This window comes from Mesoplodon densirostris, chromosome 1 (assembly GCF_025265405.1).
Source record: "Mesoplodon densirostris isolate mMesDen1 chromosome 1, mMesDen1 primary haplotype, whole genome shotgun sequence".
In the NCBI taxonomy this organism is placed as follows: Eukaryota; Metazoa; Chordata; class Mammalia; order Artiodactyla; family Ziphiidae; genus Mesoplodon; species Mesoplodon densirostris.
Window position 1 is genome coordinate 179,336,312 of NC_082661.1, and position 21,144 is coordinate 179,357,455.

General features: G+C 52.7%; 1 protein-coding gene across 1 annotated transcript in view; it reads right to left on the bottom strand.

Moving 5' to 3' along the window:
- Positions 1–21,144, bottom strand: part of COL13A1 (collagen type XIII alpha 1 chain) — a 148,498-nt gene that overhangs the window by 89,626 nt on the left and 37,728 nt on the right. Inside the window, 1 exon segment of the mRNA XM_060092192.1 lies at positions 9,471–9,478. Within this exon segment, the coding sequence (XP_059948175.1) occupies positions 9,471–9,478 (8 nt within the window).

Below are 21,144 nucleotides of genomic sequence, written 5' to 3' on the forward strand. Positions count from 1 at the left end.
TGCCTGTCACACTCTGTCTGGGGGAACATGGGTTCTCAACCAGGGTCGATTTTACCCCTCAGGGAACAGCTGGCAATATCTGGAGACATTTTTGATTGTTACAACTGGGAGGCTGCTTCTGGTCTCTAGTGGGTAGAGGCCAGGGGTACTGCTAGACATCCTGCAGTGCACAGGCAGCTTCCTACAACAAAGCATTATCTGGCCCCAAATGTCAATAGTGCCAAGAGTGAGGAATCCTGCATGGACTAACAGAAGCCGTCCTGTCTCTGGACTCCCCCTGCGCCTATAGTCCTGCCTGTACTCCTAGGATGAGGCCCTGGCCTCACTCCACCCATGGTTTGCCAACTTTGGGGATCTTCTTCTATAGGTTGGCCTGTTCTGCCTCCACTCAAGACCTTGTTAGGACAAATAATAATTCATTTATTGAGCAATTATTCCGAGCCTGACACTATGCAAAGAACATTATGTACCGCCCAACAAACCAGTGAAGTAGCGACTATTATTATTCCACAGATGGAAAAGCCGACACCCAGGGAATTTAAGTATGTGTTCGTGGTCATGGAGCTTACGTGCCTGAGCGGGTAGCCGAACCCAGGCCTGCCACTACCGTGGCGTGCAAGCAGCCTGGCACAGCCTCCCAGGGCCATGGGGCCCCCGTGCTTGAAGGAGGCACACATGTAGGTGAAATAAGGGGGCAAACTCTGCCTTGAGGAGTGGTGAAGGAGGGAAACGCGAGTAGCTCAAAAACCATGGAGAGAAATTTTGTCAGGGACAAGCATGACGGCATGTTAAGGGAAACTGAACAAGATCTGAGGCAGCCTCTGCCCTTTGAGGCGCACATCAAAGAGAACAGGAAGTCCTTCTCCCGTGCAGTCCCATGGCGGGGATACTGGCTTTACAGGGAGTCATGGCAGACCTCTGGGCAGAGCATCTGGATTCGGTGCTGCGGGAGCATGTCTCACAAATCATGCTTTGTGACCAATGCTTCCCCGTACTGAGGTTCACCACAATCCAGATCCCATTCTACAGATGAGGAAACTGAGGCTCAGAAGGGATGTAACTCACCTATGGTTCACAGCTGGTAAGGGATCCTGAATTCTAGTCCAGTGCCCTTCCTGGAACAGCCCACCACTGGCAGAGCTTTGAGGGGTGGCAGGCTTTATAGTTCTTAGAAAAAATATACAAGTACTCAAATGGTGTCTTGTGAGGGCCGATTGTGCTCATCTCTTCCCAACTCTGTGTTCACATTGGCAGCTAGAAATTCAACCACGGTGGGAGTATTCACACCACAGAAATTGGCAAAAGCTACAAAGCAGCCTCACCCAGACCCCAAAAGCCAACTGTTAACCATTTCCCAGCACACTGAGACTCTGATCTGTCCCATGACGATGTCAGCCACAAGACATCCCCAGACCTTTCCAGCTCAGGCTGATGGAGAATAACAGGTCCCGAGAGGAGTGGGCAGCAGCTAAAATCACACACACCACACTTTCTACTCTTGCACTCGTGGCAGACACTGCTAATCGATCACAGCTAGTCTTCCCACAATGCACCTTGACAAGGCTTCACAATTTTTTCCAACATGGCCACTATCAATCAGCACAAGCTGGCACATGAGGTGAAATCTATTAGTCATCTTGGAACTAGAGCCGTCTGGGAGGTGAGACACAGAGAAACAAGTAGGCAAAGCACGAGGGTCATTTTCTGACTTATCAGGGAGGACTGGGCTAGGCTTGGGGGGTGGAGAGGTGGAGAGGCTGGGTATCCTGGACTCCCCAGCTGTACCTTATGCCAGGGGTAGGAACCAGCATTCATTGCAGCCCTCTCCCCCTGTCCCCAGCCAGTTGTCAAGACTGGCAGAGAGACTGGGGAGGTGTGAGCACAAAAGGGACAGGAGCCAGCAAGACCCCCTCCAGTGTAGTTCATGTCCTGGACCCAGGAGGTCCCCGGTGACCTACTGCTGCCACATCTGGAGCCACCAGAGGGCAACTCGAATGGTCACCTTCCTGCAGACACCATGGAAGTTGCCTTCCCACCTGATGCGGTCTTGGGCCAGCTCCAGGGGCTCTTGGAGCCCTCTGCCCTTAGTGAACCCCTCCCTTCACCATGGAGGTTGTCCCTCTTCATGACCTTGCTCCCCATCTTATTTGGCGAGGGCCTGGGGACTGGCGGAGGCAGTGGGATGGGGGAGGCTCAGGTGCCCTGCCCTGCACTTCTGGATGTGGAGGGGGTGTCTGGGTAGCAGACTCTCTTGTCTCCCCAGCACCCACTCTCCCTTCCTCCTTCCTACAGAACCTCGATTCTATTCTAGTCTCCACCCACTCTTCACGCAGCTCCATGTCTCTGGGGAAGCCAATCCCAGGCCTAGCTGGCAATGCGTGAGGGTAAGTGTCTGGGGCCAGGAACCCTCATGAAGATGGCTCTGGGGGGGTCAGTCTGTGCAGGCAAAGAGGAAGGCCACAGCTGAGGACGCTGAGGGAGGGGACATCCCAGTCCAGCTACCGCAGTTCCCACCACCCCAGACTCCCGCATGCCCTGTGACTGGGGAAGCAGCCCCGAGGCTCCAGGAAGTGGCCATGAGGGCTGCTGGCTGGCAGGAGGCCACAGCAGAGAGCAGCGCTAGGCCCCGCAGAATGGACAACGGCTCCGACCGAAGATGGCCACCGGCCACACCTGTGTCCCCTCCCCAGCGCCACGGCAGCTGTAATCCTGGGAGGATGAGAGAGGAGGGGATGTTGTCCTGAATTAACTGAGTGGTGAGTCTGAAGGGCTGAGTATTAAACAGGAAGTGGCTGAGTTTCTCTAGGTTATTTCTCTCACCCTCAGCAGAGGCAGGGGCTCGAGAGCAAAGCTGAACGCAGTATTGGGAGGGGGAAGACAACCGCATCTTTGCACACGTGAGCTGTGTCCCCTTCATGCTCACTGCACTAGTGTTTATTATCATAAACATCTCCTCAGCCCTAGCTGCATGGGGCTGCTGTGCTGGATGCTGTGAAAGTCAGACACCATCCCTGTTCCCAGGGGCTCCTCTAGCTCAGGAGATGCCTCCCCACTCCAAGTGACACCCAGATACCTTGTCCCTCAGCCTGAGCTTCTGGCCAGCTTCTTCCTCAAGACTGGGGCCAGGAACCCCCAGAGTCAGACTGCGGCTACCCCTCTGGGTTCAGGGGCCGGACCCTGACTTCCGTCCAGATTACAGCCGGCTTTGCTGTGGATCTTGGAGGGATACTGTTCTCTCTCCCTCTTGGCTACCACCCACCTGGCGAGCTCCTGCCTGGGGTGCCATGTGCCTGGACTGGGCTGTCTCACTGACATTCAGCCTTCCGCCCTCTCAAGGATCTTGTTTTATCTTTACTCGTTTGATCCTCAAAACAACCCTGAAAGGTTGGAGCAGGTATCAGCAGCCCCATTTTATGGGCGGGGGGCTGAGGTACAGGCAGGGGAAGTGCTACCCAGCAAACTCTGTCTCCCTCTCTGACTCCAGCCCCCCGGGCAGCCCACTCGCCTGCAAACTTGGGCCCAGTGACCACTGACTGCACTGGAAGCGGCAAGTGGTCTTAAGACACTGGACTGCCACCCTCCTCCCACCCCGCCCCCCTGCACTGGAGCCCTGAGCCGGGGCTTGCTTTCTCCCTTCGGTTGTCACATGGGTCCTGCAGGAGGACAAGCCTCCGAGGCACCGCACCTCTGACCCCAGACCTTCTTCCTGATACCGGATCTGGCCACTGCATCCGAGTTCCTGTGGCAGGCCCTGCTCGGGGCAGCTCAAACGTCACAGCTCTGCAGGTCGGGCCCCACAGGCAACTGCTGGTGGGAGAGAGGGGAGGGGTTGGCCAGGGGTCGAGACCCTGGTCAGACCCACACGGGACGTTACCCCCCAAGAGGCCTGGGAGAGGCCACAGGCTTCGTAGGTCTTGTCTTTACAACCAGGCCTGGACCTCCCAAGGATGAGCTTTTGTTTTTATATTAAAATCACAGTTATTGACAACTCATTATGAGGCTGGCATCCTGAGTCTTTTGTCTCATCATTGTCATAAACACTAATATTTATTAAGTACTCACCAACCTCCATCAAGAGCCAAGTCTGTTATACATCGTCTCACCTACTCTTCACAATAGCCCTGCAAGGTGACACTATTATTATCCACACCTAACAGATGAGGAAACTGAGGCAGGGAGGTCACATTAGCAGCCCATGGTCATACAGCCGGCGCCCAGGCATGTCCTTAGCTGCAAAGCTATGCATTACCTCACTGACTAGCCACCACAACCCAGGGAGGTTCAGTGCTGTTCTTGCTATTCTTGCTCCACAGGGGGCTCCTGAGGCCCAGAGTAGTTAAATAATTTGTCCAAAGTCAGACAGCTGTAAGAGGCAGAGCTGCCACTTGGGATCAGTGATACCCTAAAGCTTTCCTTTTTAACCCCTACAGTTATTGCTTCCATGAAAGCAAATAAGAGTCAGCAAGACAGGGGGTAGGGCGAGAGGGCTAGACCGTTGAGAACGAAAATCTGCAAGAAGTCCTTTCTAGCCCCTTTGACGACTGTGCATGGCCTCATCCATGGGCTAAGTTCAGACCACTCTCATCTCTCTTGAAGCTGGCTCCCTGAGTTCCCCCACTGAGGACTGACTGTAAACCCCACCGAGACACTGCCTGTCTGAGCAGGAACTACAGCCAGCCACACGCACACTCGGTCTCACGGCTTCGTTGTTCCTTTCTTTATTTAGAAGTAGCGGGTTAGAAACCTGACAGCTTGTACTTTTCACTTATCAAACTGCCCAGAATCATGGGAAGAGCATGAGCTTTGAAGCCAAACAGCCACAGGTTCAAATTCCAACTTTGCTACTTGCTAGCTGTGTGATCTTGGGCAAGTTGCTTAACCTCTCTGAGTTCCAGTGTCTTTTTCTGTAAAATGGGGGTAATGATAGTATCTACCTTGTTGGAATTCAAGGAGTAAAGGAGAGAATACAGGTAAAAGGTTAAACACTGCTCCCGGCTTAGAGTAAGCATATAGTAAATGATAGCTATGATAATTACTATAGCTATGAACTTGGAAAAAATGACATCCTATCCCAGAAGGCTATGACACCTTCCTCTGTTCTAAGCACAGGTACGGTTAACACAGAGAGCTCTTTCCATGTGCCAGGCACCATTCTTAGTGTTTTATGGACATGACCATATTCAGCCCATATTAAGTACAAGCCTTATAAGATGAACATCTTTGTGACCCTCATTTTACAGATGAGAAAACTGAGGCACAGAGAGGTGGTGTCTCCGGCATGGGGTCACAGCTGGCAGGGGCAGGCTGACTCCAGGGCCCAGGCCGTTAGCCTCTGTGCTGCACTGCCTCCCAGATGAGCCCCCAAAACACTGGAGACCACGAAGAACAAACAGGCAGGGGGCAGGGTAAGCTGAGATAAGCAGAGCAGGATGGATGGGGCTGGGCAAGCATCTGAATAAAACAGTACAAAGTCACCAGCTCTGAACCCGCGGGACAAATTACGTATTTTCTTGCTTCCTTGGGTCCTGACACTTCCAGGTTGGGGTCAGAATCACAAGTCCTGAGTGAGGAAATCTCGGGACAGTTCTCGCTGATGGAGAGTGCAGACCCAACTCTGCAGATTGAGGCCAAGGGCAGGCATTGTTCTCTGGCCACCAGTTTCCTGGAGTGGCCTCCGGCACAGGGCAGAGGGGCCGGGCTGCCCGAGCACAGATGGGGGCCCAGGGAATGGGGAGAGGTTTTCTATCAAGACACCCCCTGTGTTGTCAGGGTGGAAATCAATCAGGGCTGGGGCATCCATCAGACTCTGCTGGCTCTGACCCTTATTTCGATAAGGATCTGGAACCTCACTTGAACTTGTCATCCTTGACTGAATCTCCAGGAAGCCGCGAGATCCTCCCACAAGCTCTGGAGGTACCTCCCAAGAAGAGTTACTTCCTGCCCCACTCCCACTCCTCACCTAGGGTCCTCCCCAAGAAGTCAGCAGTGTGCAAGCGATGCTCCCTTGCCACATCCAAAAGGCACACAGAGTTCTCCAGCAAAGGTCACCGCATGTACACCGCAGCTCTACACCATCTCCTTTAGGTAGCTGGCTTTGATTTACCATGACCCCAGAGTACTGTGCACGATTCTCTCCAAGCCCTCAAGATATTCAGTTAGTTATTGGTCTCATTTCTATGTGAGAAAGCCAATTCCATGTTTTTCTTCCTTGTATTTTCTGTTAGACTATAAGATCTCTGATGGGTGCAATCATTTACTCTTTAGTCACTATTCTAAGAGAAGCTGAGGGAGATTAGATGCTGCCAACTCCAGTGCCTGTGTAATACAGGCACTGGAGTTGTACTTGTCTGTACAGCCAGACAAGTAATAAGTGAATGAAGCAGGCCAGGTGTAGTGCGATAGGGAGTGGTAGAGGCTGTGGCAAAGCACTAAAGGCTTGCTTGGGCGCCTAAAACAGAGTTACCACCTATCAGTTCCAACCAAGTACTGCCAGGTGGGGATGCAGACACACTATTGTCAGATCTTGAAAATATTTAAGAAAAGCCAATATTGGATATTTTATGCAAAATCTTCTGATTTCTAAACGTTGATACTAATTTAAAACATTTTTTTTTTTTTTTTCTTTTTGCGGTATGTGGGCCTCTCACTGTTGTGGCCTCTCCCGTTGCGGAGCACAGGCTCCGGATGCGCAGGCCCAGCGGCCATGGCTCACGGGCCCAGCCGCTCCGCGGCATATGGGATCCTCCCAGACCGGGGCACGAACCCGTATCCCCTGCATCGGCAGGCGGACTCTTAACGACTGCGCCACCAGGGAGGCCCTAAAACATTTTTTTAAGCTATTCAGCAAGCCAAACAAAGCTGCATTTGGTCCTTGAGCTGCTAATTCACCGTACATAATCTCTGGGGATCTTCCAGGCCTGACGTGTTCCAATTCCACAGCCAGAATACGTGCTCAGTAGATCCTTGCTGAGGACATGAATGGGTGGATGGCTGGATCCACTGGTTACCACGGAGCTAGAAGTCTGTGAAGAAACAGTGTCCTAACAGTATTTGCAAACTGAATTTATGTTTGAGAGTTAGCTTTAACCAAGTGTGGAATTGCTTAGTTATGTCACCTTCAAGCATGTTTACGTCCCTCCCCTCTTTGCCTTCCTCCTCCCGCTGGGCATGGAAGCCCAGAACTGACGACTAGCACTGAACAAGGCCCGAGCCTTAGGGTGGCAGGTGAGTTAGAACGTTGAGTTTTACTCAGGCTTGGAGGTAAAGCAGGGTTATGTTGAGCAGTGACTGAGATTAACAATTAATGAGGTGCTTAATTGCCCTGGGTATCTATTTTTCTTAAATCTTACTTTAAAATGCACACAATTAAAAATATATACTGTGATGAATAATTAATAAATGTTAATGTTTGGTCATAATACAGAGTGTTTTAACTCAGGGGTCGCCAACCCCCATCGCTTGCATTACCAGCCTGAACCATCTCCCAACTCCAGCCCCGTTCCGTGGAAAAACTGTCTTCCATGAAACCGGTCCCTGGTGCCAAAAAGGTTGGGGACTGCTGTTTTAACTTATAACAGCATAATCAAGTGAAAAATTTGCTTGTCTCTGTCTCTCAATTACGTCTAAAGCAGCTGTGCTATCTGCCCACAAGGTCATGGTTAAGGTGTGCATATGTAATTGTGGGCCAGTTAGCCCTAACGACATACATAGCCTCAGGGGCAGCAGGCTGGCAACCCGGCATGGGCCTTTTCTTCCATGCCACCTGCCTGGATGGTACCACCAAACCCTCTGAACAGGATAACAGCTAGTGTGTGCCAGACAGTAGACTGGGCATTTCCTATTCACTATTTCTAATCCTCATAACACATCTTATCTGCATGTATTCTAATTTACAGATGAAAACACCAAGGCTCAGTAAGGTTAAATAGATTTTCCAAGGTCAAATAACTAAAAATGATGGAGGTGGCATTCTCTCTTGGGTCCATCAGACTGAGAAGTCCATCCTCTTTCCACACAGCACACTGCCTAAGTAAGGGCACATCCTCTCTTCCTTATACAGGACAAAGTTGTTCAGTACCCAAGATTCTTCAGGGAAGCACTGGCAGGGTTGAGATGGAAGCCCAGATGTCAGAGCCCTACTTGTAGTACCAGACTACTCTGGAATAGCAACTGCCTGGGATATGTACCCCTCGCTACTCATCTATCCAGGGCCCGTGGCAGACATAACCAATCTATTTCTATGCTGCTTCTCCTACTTGTGGCAGCCACAACCAATCAATCACAGCTGGCTCCCATGAGGAAACATATTTGCCATCCTTGGCCAGGCTCTTAGCACAACTGCCAGTCAAAGAACTTTCATAAACTGAAGATGTAGAAATGCTAACCACAGTCTGGTGGCAAGCAGAGATAGACGGAAACCACTATCTTCTGAACTGAGAGGGCCTTAAACACGTGATAGGAGAAGAGGCAGAAGGAAAAATCAAGGATGAAGTTGGGCTCTGTGGTCTTATATCCTAACCCAGACAGGCTGGGGGTCGGACCTGGTTTGCACTGCGAGTTGGGTGACCTCGTATGTCTGTGCTGAGGCTGCAGCGTACTGAGGTGAACAGGGGCCAAGGAACTGGATACGTCTGAGCTGAGAAGAGTGAAAACCCTTTGGATCTTGCATTTGGCTTTGCTTTCTAAAAAAAGTTTGGTTTGTTTTTCTGACATGTATTTATTGTTATAACAGCTCTTTAGGAACATTAAAGGACATTTCGTGAAAGAAAAGCATCAGCCCCCAGCCCCCTGCTCTCACACAACTGTTTCCATTTTCCCTTCTCCCCTCTGATCCTCCTCCCCATGCATGCCTAGGCAGGGTTGCAATTAGCGAGCACGCAATAGGGGATGCTGCTTTCTTCACTTCACATGACAGGGTAATCGCATTCCTACCCTTGTGCCGCCTTCCAAGCGACATTTTTTAAATGGCTGCACAGTATAGCATGATTGGCCTAGATTTGTTGGCTCTACATCTGGAAGTCTCTGTTTTTTGTATTTTATGCTATGATGAATAACTTTGTGCCTTTAGCACCTCTCTTGTGATAAATTATTTTCTTAGGCTAAGGAAGTGAGACTACTGAGTCGACATGAAACCTTGTATGAACATCGCTCTGACTTTCTGCCCTTGCTTTTGACCTCACATGTGTATAAACCCTTGAGAGTTCTGGAGCACTGAACCCCAGCTGGGAGGTTAAGAAGGCTACTCCAGGCCACCCAGCAGAAGAGAGGCCTCGATGGAACCGATGCTTGCCTCTCAGGCTCCTCGTCCAAAGCTCCTGCACACCCATAAGCCCTCCCTGCAGGGGCGGGGGGCTGCACATGGACAAGGGGTGGGCTGCGGAGCCCACAGGAAATGGGGACACGGCATCAAGAGGTTGAAGCCTCTCTGGTGGCCACCAGTGTCCCCTCCTCATGGAAGGTCGCCTTCCGACAGGAGGCCCTACCTGACTTTTCAATTAAGAGAAGATGCTGTTTAGAGGGGGCAGGGCACCCCGGGAGCCCAGGCTGTCTTAGGTGCTGATCCGCATGAAGGAGCTCACAGTGGAGAAGCCTCTACCCACTGTACCCAGCCCCTCCACCCTACCCTCTGCAGCTGGACAGCCTGAGGCCAGGGCTTCGGTGGGGAGGGCAAGCTGTGTGAGAGCTCTGTGCAGGGAAAGGCTGGGTGGTCTCCAAAGCTCTGGTCCCTTTCTGCCCGAGGCACCGGGAAAGCACAATAAACACAGGCTGAGCAGCTTCAGCCCCAGCTCAGCCCCAGTCCCTGGCCCAGCCCCTGCCTCAGTTGCTACGAGTCCACCTTGGCTGAGAGTATCACTTCACTGCCCAGGAGGAACGTTTCTAAGTTGAGCCCAGCCAGTCCCCACCGCTCTCCCCACTCAGCCCACTGGGGGCTCCCAGGACTGGGTGGGTATGACTGCAGGCCACACTCAGCACCACCCAGGACCTCACCTCCAGCCCACTGTTCCAGCCTGGGGTTCCACAGAACTGCAGGGCCGGTGCCCACACCCAGGGCTGGAGGCCAATCCTGAGCTCACACGAGCCCAGCCTCCCCACCCAGCAAAGTCCTAGCCAGCCCACAGTCAATGGTTTCTTATGGAGCTCTTGCTTTCTGTGTCTGTGCTAAGTTGGTGCTGGGGTTACAGAGGTGAAAAAGACAGAGTCCTGGCGTGTGACCTTGGGCAAGTCGACCTCTGAGCTTCAGTATCCTCATCTGTAAAATGGGGGTAAAGCAATACCTACCATGGGGGTGCTGTGACAATTAGGTGAGATCATATACGTGAAGCACTTAAACCAGTACCTAACATACAGTAAGAAGTATGTAAATATTAGATTTTACATTGTCATTATTCTTTCTAGTTGCAAGCAATAGACAAAAAACAAACAAGAAAACAAACAAAAACAAAAACAAAAACCAGAAATAAATGAGAAAAATCCAGGCATTGATAACTGCCTTGAAGTTAAAATATGGTAATGTACTGGAGAGAGGCTGGAATTTGAGAAAATGAGAAAATGCTTTAGCTTAGATGGTGGAGGAAGGCCTTTCTGAGGAGGTGATACTAAGCTGGAACTTAAAAAACGAGAAGGAGCCAGTGTGAGAGGATCCAAGGGATGATTATTCCGTTCAAGCCACACAGAAAGTGCAAAGGCCCTGAGGTAGGAACAAGCTTGGGTGTCTGGGAAACAGAAAAAAGATCTTATAGCTGGGGCTGTGATATCTAATTCAGTGGCCATTAGCTACCTGTGGCCATTAAGATTAAAATAGAATTAAATAAAATTAAAAATTCAGTTCCTCAGTCTCACTAACCACATTTCAAGTATTCAATAGCTACATATAGCTAACGGCTACTGTATTGGACAGTACAGGTATAAAATATTTTCATCACTGTAGGAAGTTCTATTAGCAGCTCTGCCCTAGAGCTTTGGGAGGAAAAAAAGAGATTGACATGAGATGAGGCAGGAAAGGCAGGCGGGGGCCAGAGCTCAAAGGATCTGGAAGGCCAGAGCAAGGAGCATGGCGTTTGTCCGAAGTGTACTGGGAAACCCCTGAGGTGTCCAGACTTTGGACTGGGCTCGGGAAGAGCTCCCCCTGATTCTCCCACTTTTCTGAGCCTGAGGAATCCTCCAAAGCCAGAGCTGAAGGGGAACAGACATAGTCACTGAGTCTGACGAATCCACAAGTTCTGAAGCATATACAGGAATGCCCCAGAAACTCCCCGGGACCTGGCATTTCCCTGGGGGATGCGTGGCTCCCTTAGGGAAGGCAGAGGTGCTGCTGGCACAGAGCCCTCACCGTCAGTTCTTTTCAAGGATTGCCTTGGCTGAAGAGAAGCCCTTTGTCCAAGGCCGCCACAGCAGGCCAGCCCCCGAGCCCAACCTGGGACAGCGCCGAAGGGCCATCCCGGCTCCAGAGCTCCCCGGGGTGGGCTGGGCCTTCCTTGAGACTACACCGCAGCTTAGCTTCTCCCTTTGCCCACTCCTGCATCCTTCCCTTCCCGTCACCCGTTTCAAAGCCAGCTTTCCAGGGCACCCAGTCTGCCTCAGCCCCTCAGCATCACAGGAGAGCAGCTGGTCCTTTTGCTCACTAGTGGGAGACAGTGGAGGAGTCAGAGCATCAAGTAGTCCCCATGATGACAGCACTAAGTCAAGCACAGCCCTGACCAGAAGGCAGCCTCCTCTGAGCGAGGGTGGGCCCCGGAAGGTCCCCAAAGTGCCCTCACATTGGACATGCCCCAAGGGGTGAGAAATCATATTCACTGAGTGCCCTCCTGTGCCACGTGGTTTACACATGTGGTCCCAGGGCCCCTCACCAGGCCTCTAGGAGCAGCACTGTAATCCTCATCCTTCTAGAAGCAAAGCCTGGGCTTTGAGAGACACCATAATGAGCCCAACTTCCCACAGCTCCCAGATGCCAGAACTGGGATGCGAACCCAGATCTTGTTGATTCTAGAATCCACTCTTTTTGCCTGTACTGCCCTGTGCAGCCAAAACTCACCGAGTTCCGAACACAGGATGTCATGCATTGAAGCACAAGTTCATGCTAAGGAACGTGGACATCTGGGTCTCATCTCGCCTTTGCTGTAGTCAAGAACCAAAGTGACACTCTCTTCTCTCAACCTCCACCTCACCTGGGGGGGCAGGTTATGGTATAGCTACAGCTACCATCTAATGTCTGTCATAGTCACCAGGCTCTACAAATACTGCTTTGATGTGCTAACAGCCCCTAATGGAGACAGTGGCTAATAAATCATTCACTGGAGCCCAGGATGGTCAATCCAAGCTACTCTCCTGACCTCTGACCTCACTCAGGAGCTGGCTGTGGGACCACAGCACATCCCAGGCACTGGGGCAGGACAACTCAGGGAAGCTGAAATCCCCTGAAGGCAGTGTACAATGGGCAAGGCCTGGAAAGAGGTCAGGAACATTGTGACTTCAGCAGATGGGGAAAAACGCCCATAAAAATGACAGTGGTGACCTGCCCTGGGGACAGGTTGAGGCAGCCTGGGAAGATGTCAGGAGACTCCAGCCATGTCAGCAGCCCCTGAACATGACGCAAGACTACACAGTTGGCTTCTGAAGAAACAGGACCCCCATGCTACTAGGGTCAGAAAGTGTGCAGAGTAGGGGCTGGGGTTGGTGGCAGGGATGCTGGTAGGGCTGGGGCCAGGATGAAGAAGAGATGTGAAAAAAGAGAAACAACATCCTCTCCTCTTGTTAAAAAAAAAAACAAGAGGAGAAACCTACCATCGTGAGGCAATAATTCCACAACCCTTCCCAAAGACGGGGCAGAAGGGCTGCCGAGCTTGATCCCTGCCTGTGGGCTCCGTGCTGGGGCGGAAGGAAACGGTGAGTTACCGTTGCTGCCCGAGTCCCCCTCAAGCACCTGGTCAGGTAACCAGGGCATCTGTACCAGCCCCCAGCTGCCATCCTGGAGGAAGCAGGAAAGGAATTCAAGGGGAGGGAAATCCCATCTTGTCTCTGGTGGGACAATGGGTCTGAGGCCTGCACGTGACTTTCTGCGGGTTTAGGGTCAGGAACCTGTTCCTTGTAGGCACTATGATTTAAGAACCTTTTAACACTCCAAGACATATGAAAAATGGTCTTAATATTTCTCTTTGTTTTTGGGGGGGTTTTTTTGGCCACGCCAAGTGGCTTGCGGGATCTTAGTTCCCCAGCCAGGGACTGAACCGGGCCACAGCAGTGAGAGCACAGAGTCCTCACCCCTGGACTGCCAGGGAATTCCCTCTCTTTGTTTTTGGTAAAATTGTTAAGGCAATTTCAGTCCATCTGAGCCCCAGGGGAATATGGAGATGAACTGCCTGTGTGACTCAGGCAGAGAAGTGGGGCATGGTACCCTGGGCAGCTGGGGACCATGGCAACAGCAGGATACCCCGTGGGGATGGTGTTGCAGGGGCAAATGCCGGCTGGATGTGGCAGCCCTTAGCTGTGCAGATGTCCGCACTGCCCGTGGTACGTAGGGATAAGGAGAGCTGTTGGATGGGGGGTGTCGGGGGTGGTGGTGTAGATTTTCTTGCCCTTAAGCTCCCCACTGGTGCTGGTTGTTTCTTCTGTGGGGGATGCTTCGTTCGGGTTTTATAAGAGGAGGGGGATCCCCTTCTTGTTCAATGAAACATCCTTGTCCATCTGTCCCCAGAAAGACACAACGGAAGTCTGGAGTGGGGAAGACAGGTGAATCAGATGCCAACCACGTGAGACAGAAAATCAGTCCACACCTGTCGGGCTCTTCCCTCTTTCACTGAGGGGGATTTTGTTTACACTCTCAGCATTTCTTATAACACTGGGAGCCATGAGCTTTGGAGCCTTGGAGCCAAACAGAGCCAAACCCAGCCAAACTAGGTTCAAATCCCAGTGACTCTCAGTAGCTATGGAGCCCCCCACAAGTTTCTTTTAATTTTTCGGGGCCTCAGTCTCCTTATTTATAAATGGAACTAGTAGTAGCAGCTTGTAAGATTGTCATGAGGGCAGGACATATGGATGCAAGGGTCTTGCACTGAATAAGTATTCGGTAAATGGCAGCTTTACTTCTTGTTACTCGGCCACCATATGGGTCAGGATGTTTGCTATGGGTTGATTTTAATTCAATTCAGGCCACAGTTCACTCACACTTTGTCAGCAACCTCAGCTGTACGGCTTCGTGATACTCTTTGGCCATCTATCCACCTTCTTGGCAACCTCTGCGTTTGTCCTGCCCCCTCCCCCAGAGCCCCCTGTCTCAGATGCTCCCAGGGGCTCCCTCACCTTCCGACTTAGAGAACCTGAGCAAATGATCCTAGAATCCATCAGGCCTAGACAACCCCACTCTTAGAACCCAGACAGGCTAGGAAGGGGAAGGTGGTTGGAGCCAGGGGGCAAGAAGGGCTGTGTTTCCTGCCTGAGTTCCAAGCACACTGGCTCTCAGAAGGTGCTCTCATGCCTGTGGGTCAGAATGCGGCCCTCTGCAGGCAGAGGGCCTCCTCCCCAGCCCCCTCCCCGTGGGCCAGTCCCACCCCACTGAGGACCTTGAGGGGAAGAACCTGTTGAACTTTCTTTAAGTTCTTGGCTGGTTTTGCGGGGCCTGCCTGGTTGCTTTTATGGGCCACAGATGGGGAGGGTAAAGGGAGAGTGATCCAGGGCCCCTCCCCCGCCTAGGCAGGAGCCCGTGTCCCTCCCTCCCGGGGCTCCTAACCCCTGTAAACGCCTGTCCTCCTGAGCTGAGATGCTGCAGAGCCAGAGGCTTATACACAGTCCCATTATTTATTGGGAGGCTTACGGCCAGGATGAGGTCAGGGCCACATTCTCTTCTGTCCTGGCTCTTCTCACCTGGGTTGTAAGCAGGGAGAGAAGGAGAAAGGGGAGAGAGAGAGGTGCGGGGACAGGATGGAGGCAGGGGCACTCACGTGTTGAGGACCTACTATGTGCCTGGTCCTGTATGAGGTATTTACAGGGGCAACTTCACTGAACAGATCACAGTAGGTCACTTTTACGTGAGGCACGTGCACGTGTGAGCAGTGTGGATGTGTGTGTTTGGAGACAGGATGGTACAGTGGTCAACAGTACAGCTCTTGAGTCAGGCCTGGGTCCAATCTCCAGCCCTGACGCTTAAGGGATGACTTCATATACACACATTCCTTCACCGCTCTGAGCCTTAGTTTTCTCATCTGTAAAATGGGGATAAGAATGTCTACTTCCTGGAGTTCTAGAGGAGCTGGAGCCGAGCCTCAAGCATGGGTCCTGGCACGCTGTACAGCTGCAGTAGATAGATGGTGGCTGTCATGAGGAGGAGGAGGAAGGGGCTAGGAGAGAGGGGCGTGAGAGAAGAGGAGAAAATAGGAGAGAGGCAAGGAGGAGTGTCTGGGCAACAGAAGTCACCCGCTTGCCTGGGATTTGCCTGGCTTCAGTTTTCCAGCAGCACCCTGCGGGTGAGCCCCTAAGGAGAACCGCAGCTCCCACTGGGAAGCCCCGGCTAAGAATGATGGAGGGGGAACCAGAGGGTTCCAAGCAGCAGAGCTGCAGCCACTGCCCCCACCCCAAATGCCTGCACACCAGCTTTCACCAGGAGCCACTGCACAGAGGAGGGATGTCTCGGGGTGGGGGTGGGGGATTTGGTCCCTCCTGGGGCTCCCTGCTGAGATTCAAAAAAGCACCCTGCGTCTTTAAGGAGGCACCTGTTGGGAGCGCAGGAGGGAGGAAGGTTAAGATGATTAGCTGGTGCTAACAAATTTAGGATGTGGAAGAAGTCTTTTCTTGGCTGTCCATCAAAGGGAGGATTGAATGTCCCTGAGGTTGGAGAGAGCAGAAGGAGGGAAGGAAAGGGCTGGGGGAGGGGGGCAGGAGGGTGTTATGTGCTTACCAGCGGAGCCTTCTCCCTGGACTGGCCTTTCCCTGGGAACTGGGGGTGTGCGGGAGTTGGGCAGGCTTGCAGGGCCACGTGCTGCCTGTCCAGCTGCTGGCCTCCCTATCAGCCTGTCTGTCATTACCCCTCCCCCACGGTCCCAACCCCAGCTCAGGTTATGTCCAAGCAGCTGGGCTGAAAAGTGATCCTGGAGGAAGAAGGCCCTTCCTGTTGATTAGGAACCGGGACACTCTCCCCTAACCCCCCTCTAACATGATAGACCCCTGCCTCATCCAGGCTCCCTGTTCTGGGGGGACCCCCGGCCTCTCGTCTCCAAGGGCTGTACCACCCTTCATCTAGGTTCCCCTGTAACCAAGGGAAACCTGCATGGTCTCCCAGAGAGATCACAAACCACTCACAAAAGCCTTCATAAAAGGTTATTTCCGGCACAGGCTGGAAGGAGGGGGGCACAGGATCCGCGCCACGTCCAGGAATGGTTCATTCAGAACTGCCTGGGTACGGGCTCTGGGCCAGGCCCTGTGCAGGGCACTGGGGAAACAGATAGCAAGGCACCGTTCCTGTCCCTGCCCTAGCTCCTGTCCCCAGGAATGCGCCGTCCAGCGGGGAAAAGAGAGATGAGAACAAAACAATGCACTAAAATGAACCGTAGAGACAGCAGCGGTGTTCAGACCTCAGTGGGCAGAAGGGTGACCTGGAAATGCCCACCTAAATGCAGGGCTCTAGGCCAACCCTCGGAGATTCTGATGCTGAAGGTCTGGTGTGGGCCCTGGGCATCTACCTGCATGTTTAAACAGTGTTTGATTCTCATGCAGGTGGACGTCAGAGTCGATGGGGAGGAAGGCTGAAATGGAGGGAGAAGGGGTAGTGCTGAGAAAGGGTGGAGGGACGGGGCGCAGGAAGCAGAGAAAGCTTTCCAGGCTTGGTGGCCCGAAGCTGATTTCTGCTGGGGAGGGTGGGCAGGCTGAGAGAGAGGAAGGGTTGAAGGAGGCTTGCGGGTTAGGGAATGCCTAGGTTGGTGTGGCTGGAACGTAGAAAAAGACCAGGCTGAGCAAGAAGAGATATCTCGGGAGCATCCCGGGGCATTTAATGTCCTCAGCAAGGGAGGTCTTGATTGGGTTGGCAGTTTTGAGAAACTGTTCTACCTGCAAACTGGAGGGTAGGGGGAAGGGACCAGAATGGAGGAGGGGGCAATTGATAGCACGCTGTGGCAAGGATCTGCAGGAGGGCTGAGGGTGGGAGTAAGACGGTGGCAGGAGCTAGGGGGCGGGGAGGGGGGGTGGGCAGACAATGGGGAATATCAAGGAGGCTGAGTCCGTAGGTCATGGTGCCTGGTGGATGGGGGGTTGGGGAGTGAGGGAGAGGGTGGAAGCAGCGTCAAGTTTCTAGTCTTGGTAGTGGGTGGTGCGGCCTGCTTTTCCCTGAGGCTGAGGATACAAGAGAAATGAGCTGGTTCAAGAGGAAAATGGGGAATTTCATTTCGGACCCAGTAAAATCCAGGTAGAGAAGGAGGTGTAATCGGAGCAGATGTGAGGCCCACGGGGGGCCGGACACAGTGATGAGCTTCCCTCGGATCACTGATTCCATAAATCCTGAGTGTCTGGCATTTGAGTACCGGGCCTGTGCCCCATGCCCTCTGCACCAGCCATGCTGACTTGTCCATCATTTCCATTGCACAGACAGCTTTTCTGCCCCATGTGTTAGCACTTGCTGCTCCCTGGTCTGGGCTGCCCTCCTGCCCTCTAAAAATCAAGCCCCACTCCTCCTTCAAGACCTAGATCCAATGATGCCTCCTCTGGGAAGCCCTCAGGGCTTGCTATTCCTTCCTTTTTGCTTCTGACTCTCCTTGGGTGCTTTTTACATTCTATACTTTATTTGTGGGCATCTCTCCTGGAAGATGAGGACATTTCTTGTTCCAGTTTGTGACTTATCGAAAACCTATCACAGAGCCTGGCCAAGAGCAAAAGATAAGCACCTTTTTATTGATAGATAAACCCAGGTGTATTGATGCCTAGCTCCAGCCCCTTTTTATTGGATGGCAACACCTCCCTGGTGAATGCAGCCGGCCGTTGAGAATGTACGTGGAAATGAACAGACTGTCACCAATCCTGTCACCACTTTCACCATCACAGTAAACATCGGTGGACAATTACCATACTCGGGGTACTGTGTCAGTTTGCTTCACATTCATTATCTCATTTAATCCTTATCAAAATCCATAGGATAAGTCTCCTCATCACCCTCATTTTATAGATCAAAGCTGTCCAGCAGGATGTTTTGCCACGATGGAAATGTTCTATGTCTGTGCTGTGCAACACAACTGCCACGAGCCACATGAGCACTTGAAATAAGGCTGGTGTGACCCAGGAGCCGAATTCTAAACTTTAATTTTAATTAGTTTAAACATAGTCACATGTGGCTAGTGGCCGTCATAATGGACATTTCAGTGTAAATGAAAACAGACTGAAGGGGCTGTGTAACTCGCCCAAGACCCCACAGCCGGCAAGTGATAAAGGCAGTATTTGCACCCAGGGTTGTCTGGCCTCAAACCCATGCTTTGAGCCACCAGGCTTTAACTCCATCTCCTTTTCTCAGCCCCAGATTGTGGGTGCGGTTGGGAGGAGCTTAGCATCATCACACCAGCTCCAGTGCAGGCTGGTGGCCTCTGTGACCACCAGTGGAATCCTGACGGTTTGTGCAGTGTGATTGCTCTGTGTGAGACTCTGGGCCTCCCCGGGGCCCTCCACTCCTGCTGTGACAGTGAGTGATGGAGGAGATGATCCCACATCCCCCAGCACTCACATCCCACAAACCAAGATTTCTTTGCAAGAGGCCTTTGGTCACAGGCTCCGCAGCTGGAGAATATAAACAGTTTACTCTCACTGCATTTCTGCAGCCCAGGCAATGGGGGAGATTTAGTCCTGGCACCGACTTCCAATATTTGCAGACCTGAGGCCTGTGAGAGCCACTGCTCCGGTGTAAATGGCGTTGGCCAATCACTGTGGCCCCTGTCTGAAACCCCCGCACAGTAGGGCCTGGAAGGAGCAAACCATGAGTGATGCAGTCCTTGCCCCCTGGCTGCTGCTGGGGACACTGGTCCCCTGGCAGCACACTGGGGTTAGCATCTGGGCACCCACAGCCTGCTGGGACTGCTGGAGACAAGACGGTAGAGACCCCGGTGCAGTGGAAAGCCAGCATTCGGGGTGGGGATAATGTTAGTGCCCAAAGAAGCACGGGCAGATGAATGCTCAGGAGGTGGGAGGGAAGAGGGGAAGAGAATCCTTAGAGACGTGTTGACCTCAGCGGGGGGGGGGGGGTACAGAATATGGATGTCACATAGGGACTGGGTGTGAGGACACCCACGTTCTGGTCTCTGCTCTGTACAGAAGTCAGTCTTAGCTTTTCAATGCGCCAATAGGATTAGGTCATGGCTCTGCTCAGTACCCTTCGGTGGCTCCCCATTGCTCTCAAGATAAAGGCAAAAACCTTAACATAGTCCACAAGCCGTGTTCCAGCTCCTGCCGACCATCCAAATCTCACCTTATGCCACTCTGCCCCCGAGCTCCCTGCTCTGGCCATGCAGCGCCTCCTGTTCCTCATTCTTGCCAGCCATTTGCCCACCACAGTGTCCTTGCACATGCTGGTCCCTTTGCCTGGAATGAACCCTCTCCCTCCCCTCTCTGCCTGGTCAGTTTCTGCTCCTCAAGTGTCACTTCCCCGGGGAACCTTCCTGGACCTCCCTGACCCTGAGGACTCTTTCTTGCTTGTCATGAAAGCCTGTACTTCCTTTGGTAGGACTGGTCACCGCTGCAATTGTACATTTGCTAGTGCGATCAATGGAGTTGCCTCCCTCACTAGACGGTAAGTTCTGGGACTTACTTTGCACACCCTCGGGTCCCCTGCACCTAGGAAAGTCCTGGCGTGGAGCAGGTGCTAGGTAACACGAGTTGAATGCATGCACGGATGAATGTGCAAAAGGATGCTATTGTGATTGTGTGCGAGGCAATTCTGTTCTCTGGGCCTGATGCCTTAAATGATGGTTTGTGGAGTATTTACTCCATGCCAGGTGCTGGGGAGGGCACAGAGCTGCCTGTGCAGAGGGAGACAGACATTTAAACAGGCCATGATGATGCAGTGGGATAAGGGTCTGCTTGGAGGACCAGCAGGCTGTGAGGAAGCTTTTAGCAGAAGCATTCGGTGGGAAAGGGGCTGGAAGTCGGGGATGGGGATTACAACTAAGGCCCAATCCGAAGGGTAAGAGAGAGTTAACAGGCAAAGATGGAACAAGAGTGTTCCTGGCAGAGGGCAGAGCAAGGGGGAGAGAGCCCTAGCGAGGCTGCAAGGTGGGCGGGGGGCAGTGGGGAGAGATGGGGCCAGATGGGGACCGAGCTGGACTTTGTCGTGAAGGCGCTGGCGCCACTGCGGGCTTTCTGGCAGATGGACGACAGAGGAGTGTCCTCCTGGGTAAAAGGAGAGGACTGAGTGGGGCAGAGTCTGGGGCCCCTCCAGCTCTGGCGCCCGGGCGGGTATGAAGCTCGATTAGGAAGGTTCCTGACTCCATTGCCAGCACAAGCCTCAAGGGACTGGTTTCCTCCCTGACGTCAGCTTAAAGGTCACACAGATCCCAGGTTTCCTCTCCAGAGCCATTTAGGGTTCTGCATTTTGTCCTTTTCCCCAGATCCCTTTGGGATCCCGTGACATTCCCAGCCTGGACCACCTCAAGGGGTAAGCAGTCCCCTGAGCTCCTGAGTCACTGTGAGAAGTAGGACTTCCTTAATTTGTCCTAAACTTACCTCGCTCATGTTTCAAAGGGGGCCTATCATCCTAGCCTGTCCGGAGTCAATGCTGAAGGAAATACACCATGAGCTGTGCGGTGGGAGGGGGAACTCAGGACATCTTTACCCTGGGGGCCCTTTGCATCACATCAGCCAACAAGCTGTATGCCCACAACCATGCAGACAGGCCCGTCTCTCCCTCTCCCCAAACCCAGGCCCCTCTCTGCACCTAACAAACCGGGCATGAACTTATGAACTGGAAGTGAAACTAGGCCATTCAACCGACTTCTCACTCTAGCCAACAGATGCCACAGCTGGGGGGCATGTAAATAATAGGGCCCCTAAGTAACCGGCGCCTTCAGTGCCGCTGACCGTCCCTTCAGCTTCTTCTTCCAGGCCTGATGCCATGCCTCCAGGAACCTGGCACCTTGAGCTGCAGCCATGCGCCAGCCCCATGCCCTGCACAGCCCAGCCAGGCAATGG